This window comes from Zeus faber (assembly GCF_960531495.2).
Source record: "Zeus faber genome assembly, chromosome: 4".
Classification (NCBI taxonomy): domain Eukaryota; kingdom Metazoa; phylum Chordata; class Actinopteri; order Zeiformes; family Zeidae; genus Zeus; species Zeus faber.
In genome coordinates this window covers 13,904,089-13,913,814 of record NC_137191.1, presented here as the reverse complement: position 1 = coordinate 13,913,814, position 9,726 = coordinate 13,904,089, and the positions used below count along the sequence as shown (strand labels likewise).

Sequence of the window (9,726 nt, the reverse complement as noted above, 5' to 3'; positions counted from 1 at the left end):
TAATGCAAAGAAAACAAGTTCATATTCATTTTTTAAACAACAAAATACGAATGTTTTGACATAGAAAGAGTTCAGAAATCAATATTGGGTGGAATAACCCTTATTTTTAATCGCAGCTTTCATGCATCTTGGCATGCTCTCCACCAGTCTTTCACCTCGCTATTAGGTGACTTCATCTTGGCTTTGTTCGGTGGCTTGTGACCATCCATCTCCCTCTTGATCACGTTCCAGACGTGGCTGTGTGGCATGGAGCATTTTCCTGCTGGAAAAAAAACAAAACAATCCTCAGAGTTGAGGAACATTCTCAGAGCAGAAGGAAGCACGGTCTTCCAGGACAACCTTGTGAACCTTGTTCACCCCAGCTGCCGTTTGCCATTGTTTTTCTTCTGTCACTTGATGCCATCTTACGGGGGTTGAGTGACATTCAAATGAGTTGGGGGTCATCCCGGTTAGTGGAGAGTCGGTTTCGCCCTCTGCCAGTCTGTCGTTTTGTTGTCCCCTGTGTCTGCTGCTTGACCTTGTTCTTACTTTAAGGATGGAGGCAACCTGAAACTCACTGTATCCCTCTGCCAGTAAAGCCAGAATTGAACCCTTCTTTTCCTCAGTCAAAACTTTTCTTTTCAACTCTTTTGGCACGGTCAATAGTTGTTTTTTTTTATTATTCCAATTACTTTTGAGGTACTACTAGCACTTTTTTTTGCCAGCCAGCTGATCCTATTCCAAGATGATAGGAATCACCACAGCAGTGTTTTTAATACTTTCCCTTATTAAATAAGATTTGGTTCAGGTGATCACCTAATCAGTACCTTACTAAGTAGAATGAGGTGTGCCTGTGTTGGAATTCAACACAGGAATGGAGTGACTGCTATTCATGTAGAGATGCTGATTTTAGAAAATATTTAGGTGGTCTCTTAACATTAAAACCACCTGCCTAATATGGTGTAGCTCCCCCCGTGCCGCCAAAACAGCTCTGACCCGTGGAGGCATGGACTCCACAAGACCTCTGAAGGTGTCCTGTGGTATCTGACACTAAGACGTTAGCAGCAGATCCTTTAAGTCCTGGAAGTTGTGAGGTGGGGCCCCCATGGATCAGGCTTGTTGTTCCAGCACATCCCACAGATGCTCCATCGGATTGGGATCTGGGAAATTTGGAGGCAAAGTCAACACCTTGTCATATTCCTCAAACCATTCCAGGACCCAGGGTTTCCCAGCAGAACATGGCCCAGAGCATCACACTGCCTCCGTCGGCTTGTCTTCTTCCCATAGTGCATCCTAATGATGTAAAAGAAAACACGATTAATCAGACAAGGCCACTTTCTTCCATGGCTCCATGGTCCACTTCTGACACTCACGTCTCCAATGTAGGAGCTTTGAGTGGTGGACAGGTGTCAGCAGGACACTCTGACTGACTCTGTGTTCTGACACCTTTTTTATCATAGCAGCATTAACTTTTTCACCAATTTATGCTACACTAGCTCTTCTGTGGGATCAGAACAGACGGGCGAGACTTCGCTGCCCGAGTGCATCAATGAAACTTGGGCACCCATGACCCTGTCACCGGTTCACCGGTTGTCCTTCCTTGGACCTCTTCTGGTAGATACTAACCACTGCATACCGGGAACACCCCACAAGACCTGTCCTGCTCTGACCCAGTCGTCTAGCCATCACAATTTGGTCCTTGTCAAAGTGGCTCAGATCCTTACGCTTGTCCATTTTTCCTGCTTCCAACACATCAACTTCAAGAACTGACTGTTCACTTGCTGCCTAATATATCCCACCTCTTGAAAGTTGCCACTGGAACGAGATGAGCAATGTTATTCACTTCACCTGTCAGTGGTTTTAATGTTGTGGCTGATGGGTGTGTGGGCAGGAGGAGGGGTTGTTAGTTACAAAGTGCATGTGCTGGTGAACAGAAGAAAAGGCCAGGCAGATAAAAAGAGACGAGGTGAGAGGAGGCATAGAGGAGGAGACATAACACTCCCGGGGGACAGAGGACACGAGAGAGAGAGAGAGAGAGAGAGAGAGAGAGAGAGAGAGAGAGAGAGAGAGAGAGAGAAAGAGAGAGACGGTGATGGAGGAGAGAGCTCTCCCGTCGGTGTGAAGTGGACATGTCTTCTGTCTGACCTTTTCAGAAGAATTCACTCCACTCCACTCCACTCCGCTCCCCTCTCCTTCGCTGCTCTTGAATCTCATTCACCCAGCCGTGGGTGTAGCAGCCACAATACTCCACATTTTATTAGCTTTAACTGTGCTCACTTGATTTTGCAAAATTCAACGGAAGGCAACAGGGAAAGAGTCACGTACAAACTCCAAAAATTGCAGTTAACGGTTGGGATGTGCATGATTTAATTTGTTGTTACTCGCCGTCATCACAGGCCCTAAATGATGATGATTTAAGGACTAATACTAAAGATGTATATACTGTACTATTAAAAACTAGGATTCATCAATACACTTAACTCCCTAACTGCTCCCCGGGCGCCGCTATATGGAAGCCCACTGCTCCTAGATACGTCAGTTACTAGGATGGTAAAATGCAGAGAAATGCATTTCGTTGCCTCAGTACTTGTACTCTGTGCAATGACAATTAGTTGAATCTAATCTAATCTATGTAATAATCATAGCAATCTAATATGAGTCCCGACCCTAAAATGAGAACTTCTGCTCAACCCCAAATGTGTAGCTCAATGTCGCCACCGAGTGTTCTCACGCCGCATTACTTATTCGTGGTCAGTGTGTAACCTTTAATTTACGACGTGTGGCAAACATGAAAAAACAAACATAAAGTATACATTACGTTGTTGCAGTTTGCGCTCTGATTGGAACGATACAAACTACACGAAATAAGCTACGCTGTGACTATTCTCACGATTTCTAACGCCCATATAACGTAATAGTTACGAACGCAATACCTAATCTGATCGAATGGGGTTATGTGTTATCGCGAGACCCCGACGCCACGTATTCTCGCGACAACACGCACGCCGCGTTCAAAACAAACCGGAGGGATTCCACGAGGGCTGCCGCCGAGTTGTGCGGACAAGCTGTTCAGCCGCAACGTCGACAACGTAAACGTTTAGCCGCGCTCAGCAAACAAGTAAGAGCATCCGAGTAGCCAGCCTGGTTAGATTTATTAGGCGGCCAATTCGTTGACGTGCGCCGTGTAAAGGAGCGCTAACATTAGCTTCCTCGGATTGTCAAGAAACGGTGGCGGGGGACGAATCTCCGATCTCTCTCGTCCTGGTAAACAGCAGCAAAGTGTTTGAATGCAAGATGTAAACACGTTTTTTATCTCCGCAGGGCATTCACCTGCAGCTACGCTACGCTAAGCTAAGTCATGTAGCGTTTCTAGTGTCAAGCTAGCAGAATGACGTGAGTACTGTTGGGATCTGGGAAACCGATCCCTCCCAGGTTTGTTGATGTCGAGAGATTCTTCAATCAGATGGAGACGGATGCGATGCAGAATGGATCCTTTATTGGCACAATGACAAAGACCAGGAGACGACCCCAAAGCAGGAGCGACCAAGCGAGAGCCAGCTCGAGTCTTTAGACACGCTCCTATATATATATCCTCCTAGGCCAGTTGTCATAAAGGCTATTTGGATGAGAGATGTCATAAAGAGACATTTTATATGTTGGGCACCATTTTAAGTAAAATGCCCTGTTATTTCTATTAGCCGCCATTTTGTGCGCTATACTACATCCAACAGTACCCGGTGACAGAAGGCGTAAAGTCCTGGATTCGTCCGGCGACCCGTCTTAAATGTGGTCAAAACGTGCCTAAGCAAGGTCTTTTTTAGGGTTTTATACTGAACTTTCTGATACCTACCGGCGCCCTGCTTTTACATGTGTTGTTCAGGGCGAAACATCGAAAGGAATGCGGCGAGTTACATTTGAATCTCTAATGCAATTGGTCGTCGTGTCCGATAGCCGCGATTGAACTAACCAAACAAATGTGTTGACGTCTTAAAATGGCCTGTCGCGCAAAGTCCCGGCTTTTACTTGGAAGGCGGTTCCGCCTCACAAGTTGGCTGCGTCTTCAGCTCCGTCGCTGGAGGCAACTCCGACCCAGGCCCCTAATGGTTCGCTTCTGATTGAGCTGAGCTTGCTGTACTTCCTCTCTTACAGTTAAGGCGGATATACAACAGTGCCGTCCTGACACTTTTGGAAGCGCGTGTCTTCTGGTGTGGACAGCAGAACCAGCGGTCAGATTGACGATGGAGATGGAAGATGACACCACTATCCTGGCGACCCTCAAGTCCTTCAATTCATTCATCTCCCGCCCCGATCACCCGAAGCTTGTTTCCGAAACCCCAGCCGGGAGTGGGAACCTGCAGACCCAGTTCAAACGCAGCATGGAGGTACTCCACCAGCAACAGCAACGTCATACCTACAAAAAAAAAAACCCATCACACTCACATTGCTTTTTTCTTTTCCTTTTGTTTAGCTGTTAGATGCGGCGGAGAGGGTGCAGTTTAAGAACCAGTACCTCCAGTTGGACCAGGAGATGAAACAGAGGGAGATGGCTCACAAGCGAGCTCGTTTTGAGCTGGAAAAGACTGCCTCTGACACCGCCTGCGACTTGGAGGTGCAGCACGACAGTCTTCCGACCTCTGCTCATTCACAATTAACTTTGTTAATCCTCTGGGGGAACTCTGGGCCTCAGTGCAGCTCAGTGAGGAATCTGATGCAGGGATACAGTACAGAAAGTTAGAAAATGTATGCGCACAAAATAAAAATGTATAATAGTCAAAGCTCAATAATATACAGTGTAGAATTTATAACATGCGCACCAAATAGTGTTTTCACACCTGCTTGGAGCTCAAGGGTCAAGGTAAACATAGTGGTTGAAAAATGGAATGTCAAACTGTTTGTTTTTCAGCGTGAGGTTAACCGGAACCAGGAGCTTCTGGGGCAGATTAAACGTTTTGAGGGAAAGGAAGCCGATGCGGCCAGAGTGAAGCTGGAACAGGAGGAGGCAAAACGAGCTGGCCGCAAGAGCCTGGAAGAGCTGAACAAGAAGCTGGAGGAGAGAGATACAAGACTTAATGCTGCGAATCAGGTGAGCTTACTATCTCACTAACTCGCCGTCTGTCTGTGTTCATTCAGTCATCCGTACCAGACCTTTTCACAGATGTTTGCTTATCCAGTGTCTGTGTTCTGCTGCAGACGGTCAGTGCCTTAAAGGATGAGATCAGAGAGCTGAAACAGACGATGCAGAACAAGGACTCTTCCATCTCGGCTAAGAATCTTGAAAACCAGGCCTTGCAGGAGCAAGTGAACCTGCAGCGCAGGTACACACAGACATTCACATACACTTAGTCTGGTGTTGTTAAATGATAGGGGTGTCACGATTCTGAATCAAAAATTGAAGCTCATTAGAAATGAGAGTTTCATTTTTGAACTTCGATATCACAAGCCGGTTTGCGATTCTCCCCCTATTTTTGTGGGTAATTTTTTCCGACATGGCAGCCATATTGGGGTGGTCAAGATCCGCCGGTCAACAAATACAGTGTGTGCTGTGGGGAGTCGACTTCGGCCGAGCAAGCTTTCATGAAATTTGGGTCGAAGTTTGGAGCGGGTCTGCTGCGGTTGGCTCTGCGGAGGGTCCACTGTACCGCATCCCTCAACGCACACTGCACTTGGCCCTAGGGCTGCAGAATCAAAATTTGAATAGAATTCTAATATTACAAAAAAACAATTAAGTTCAATATAAGATCATCCAGTTTGTTGCACACATTAAAGAGAAATATTCCCGGTAACAGTGCCAAGTTCGTGTCAGCGGAGACCCACGAGCGCACCGATGTGTTTCCCTCTCCTCCATTACATTACATTGCATTTAGCAGACGCTTTTATCCAAAGCGACTTACAATTATTCAAACACCGACGGACGCAGCCATCAGGAGCAATTAGGGGTTAAGTGTCTTGCTCAAGGACACTACAGCATGCTAGCAGGAGGAGCCTGGGATCGAACCAGCAACCTTTAGATTACTAGACGACCAGCTCTAACGCCTGAGCTACCGTCCCCATCCTCCGATGTTTCACTGTGTGTACAAGGGGGGGTGTGCCTTTGACCAGAATGTCCAGTAATTCCACAAATGTGGTGATGAAAGTGAGAAAATAACCTGACCATCACAGAGGGAATGTCCTCTGGTGCAGAGGTTCCCAAACACCGGCTCGCAGACGGTGCCGGGTCGCGTGGTATTTGTCCCCAGACTGTGAGAACACGGGTAGAATTTTTCGGTGCGATCTGCAATCTGCTTCACAGCAGAGCAGCAGCAGCAGGAAACGGAGTAAATTAAATACATCTAGAGCTTTTATTTGCTTTGTTTGGAGAAAAGATCGCTCTGATCGGGGCTGCAGGCCCCTTCGGCAAAAATAGCACCCGTTTTCTGCGCTTATTTTGGTGAGTTACTTAGAAGTAGTGTAATGAGTAACTTATTGTTTATTATTCTAAAGTCTAGTTTTGCTAAAGCTCTTAACTGTTTAGGTGTGTTGTTTAAATATTCTCACATTTTTGTTATTTTTAAAGTTATTTTTAGTTATGTTGTAATTTTAATATTCAAATAAAAGTTACTTGTTGAGAACTAATTACTTATTGTGTTTTTTCTTTACATATCAAAACTCGATAGTCTAACAATGGCATAGCCGTCAGTGCTGGAAAAAAAAGTAATTTTTAATCAAAAAATCAATTTGTGACCTTAAAATCTAAAGTCAAATCGACTTGTGAAATCAAGAACCAAAAACCATTCACTGATTACAATTGTGATTTAATATTTGCAATGGCTTGCACTCATTAGTGTCCGCTTCTCTACTTGGATTAATTTCAGGAAGTACCAGGAAGTGTCCCAGCTTTGTCAAAGTCTGCAGTCTGCCCAGTCCTCATGCTCTGAACATGTCATTAAGATTAAGGTTTGACACACACACACACACACACACACACACACACACACACACACACACACACACACCCACACACCCAGGCACTGTAGTCTTACCTTTGGCCATTCTCTCCCTCATCTAAACCAGGAGTTGGAGAGACGTCTCCTCCTCCAGGAGCAGGATATTGCTTTGGTGAGGACTATGAAGTCAGAAGTGGGCCGGGTCCAAGACATGGAGAAGGAGTTGCGACGCTTTCGAGAGGACAACACCTACCTGAGGTGAGCGATGTTGGATTTCAGTGTCTTGCTGCCTGTCTTGTCTATACACGGATGTTTTAGCTCTACAATCCAGTGCAGCTTATTCTGTAACTGAACCTGCAATCCTTCTTTGATTTGCCTTTCCACGCCAAAAAAGTCATGCCGTGCCAAAGTACTCGTGCTGATTTGAGCTCCTGGTCTGGCCTTGTACCAAGCGCGCCAACCGGGCCAGCACAGCCTCCAGTTCCTGCATGTACTACACTACTCCGGTCATGTTCTTATAACTTGTGTTCAGATAACTTCACAACACTGTTTCAAAACGCCAATTTATTATGAGTTTATGGCTGGGCGGTATGGCCTAAAATATGTATCACGGTATCATTTGAAGCATGGATGGTAAGGGTATATAGCACAGTATATTTATTTTTCTTAAAATTTTAAAAGAAATGCTTCTTACTTTTTGCCATCGTCCGTGATTTGACAATCGTTATTCAATACATTTTATAAAAATTAGAAATTTATTTCAATAATAACAATAAAAAAAATCCACATTAATGTTTCAGTTGAAGTAGAGGCTAGTGAGACAGCATTAGCTTTGGCATGGGTTTCTTATTGTTGCCTATGGGCTTGATGGCTAGAATGGCGCTAGAGCTAGTGATGGAGCCGGTTATGGAGCAGGAAAGCAACTCTACTGTGCCACAAAAGTCCCTCACACAGCACTGTACTGTACTGTCTGTGTGTACTGCTGTGTTTAAGATACTTTTAGCCCGAAATAATTAGATAGAAAATAGAACGGAGTGCAAATAAATATTGTTTAATTTCTTTTAACTCCGAAGGCATTTATGTTATGAACTTTACTGTTGCATTGTGTCCTTCCAAAATGTTTTGGTGGAATGTCACCAAATTGAATTTGTCCTCTCATTCCTTCAATGGTGAGAGTGATGGTCACGTCCGCTGTGCTTTCATGAGTGAACCTGGCCCTGAGTGCGCCCAAAAGAGCGTCAAACAGATTTATTAAAACTATGAACAAACCCTCAATGATCAAACAAATAACGTTGAGTGAAGAGCTGGAAAGATTTCTGCCCTGAAAGAGCCAAAAGCTAAATACTGACTCATTCAAACTCATAATTCAAATTAATCCGTACAAACAAGGGAAAGGTTTGATATAAGCGTCTTGTGGATGATCAGCTTGTAGCTCATCTGCACATTAATGTGAGAGAATTATGAACGATCCCTTAAATCACTGTTTAGATCAGGCCGGCAAAGGTTTGTTGACAATTACGTACCTATACCTATACGAACATGAATACTGAATCATTCTTAGGAGTCTTTGATGTGAGCCAATGACCAAACCTGCATGGAGAGGCAGGAGGCACCAGCTTCTCATGTTGTCTACTACCCTTCCTTCCACCCCTTGTTCCCCACTCCAAGGGAGAGCAGAGAGAACAGCAGCCTGCTGAAGGAGGAAGTGGAAGGGCTTCGCAGGAAACTCGAGAGGATGGAGAAGACCAAGGAGGACCTTGTCAACCTCGAACTGGAGAAAGAGGTATACATCTGTCAAATCACTAGGGCTGCCCCCTGAAAGTCGACGAGTTGAATCATCAGTAGGAAACCCGCCGAGCAGCTGTTTTATTTATTTATTTATTTATTTATTTATTTATTTATTTATTTGTAATTTATTTCAGTCAGCCTCCATTACAATAACAGAATAAAACAGAGAGAAGTTTACAAAATGCACAGGGATAACATTCCAATGAGGAATGATAATAAGGGGAATCATAAATATATTTTTATATGTGTGAATCGTCGGCGTCCGGACACTGCCATGACCAGCGCTCTCCGGGCGCCCCAATGACGGAGAGCAAACAGGGAGAGCCGAGCCCTGTTCCTCCAAATACAACAACTACAGTATAAACAGTGTGGGGATGGAGCACGATTCGTAGACTCCTTAAGGTTATTTTCTGCGCGTTACGCACGGAGAGGTGGTGATCACGGAGAGAGAGAGTCACAGAGAAAGTGCCGCCATTACGCAGGGTTTTGTTCCATACCGTTCCATAGGTGCTTGTTCCGTTCCATAAGGATATATAAAATAACCTACATCTAAAATAAGCTGCCAGATCGCCTATAGGAAGAGCCAAGCTGGCCCGGCCCGGCCCGGCGCCAGCACCCCCTCCCACTGCCGACGGATAGTCAAATATTAATTAGCTGTACCAGAATAGATTCGGGTACAGTCCTAAAAATCACTTTTTATGGCTTTGAAAAGTGATATATATCTCAGGAAATGGGAGAGAAAGAAAATTAGAAAGAAAATTATTGCAGGATTTAATTGGCTCATATTAGTGACAAGTCATTTTTGGAGCCATGGTTTGTCAAGTGCAAGGGCAATGTTAGCATGGCTGTTCTGGCGCTAGAGCAAAATCAGTTGAGCTAAGTGGGCCAAGGACGGAGTTGAGCATTATTATACCTTTGGTAGAAGTTTAATGAAATCCGGGGAGATTTATAACTAGTTAACCCTCCATGTTATGGTTAGATTTACTGACAACTTTTACATTTGGGGCTCAAATTGAGTTTAAATGTCCACTTCTTC

At 44.8% G+C, this 9,726-nt stretch overlaps 1 protein-coding gene across 2 annotated transcripts in view; it reads left to right on the top strand.

Moving 5' to 3' along the window:
* The first annotated feature begins 2,994 nt into the window (after positions 1–2,994).
* The window catches only part of mad1l1 (mitotic arrest deficient 1 like 1), a 63,557-nt gene continuing 56,825 nt past the window's right edge, over positions 2,995–9,726 (top strand). Inside the window, exons 1-8 of one of the 2 annotated variants that reach the window (XM_079998675.1) lie at positions 2,995–3,097; positions 4,129–4,361; positions 4,448–4,588; positions 4,883–5,062; positions 5,170–5,294; positions 6,831–6,912; positions 7,030–7,160; positions 8,571–8,685. In XM_079998675.1, the coding sequence (XP_079854801.1) occupies positions 4,218–4,361; positions 4,448–4,588; positions 4,883–5,062; positions 5,170–5,294; positions 6,831–6,912; positions 7,030–7,160; positions 8,571–8,685 (918 nt within the window). In that variant the 5' untranslated portion in view covers positions 2,995–3,097; positions 4,129–4,217. Of the gene's footprint in view, positions 3,098–3,136; positions 3,244–4,128; positions 4,362–4,447; positions 4,589–4,882; positions 5,063–5,169; positions 5,295–6,830; positions 6,913–7,029; positions 7,161–8,570; positions 8,686–9,726 lie in introns of those variants that run through there. The other variant, XM_079998676.1, reaches the window with a different exon arrangement.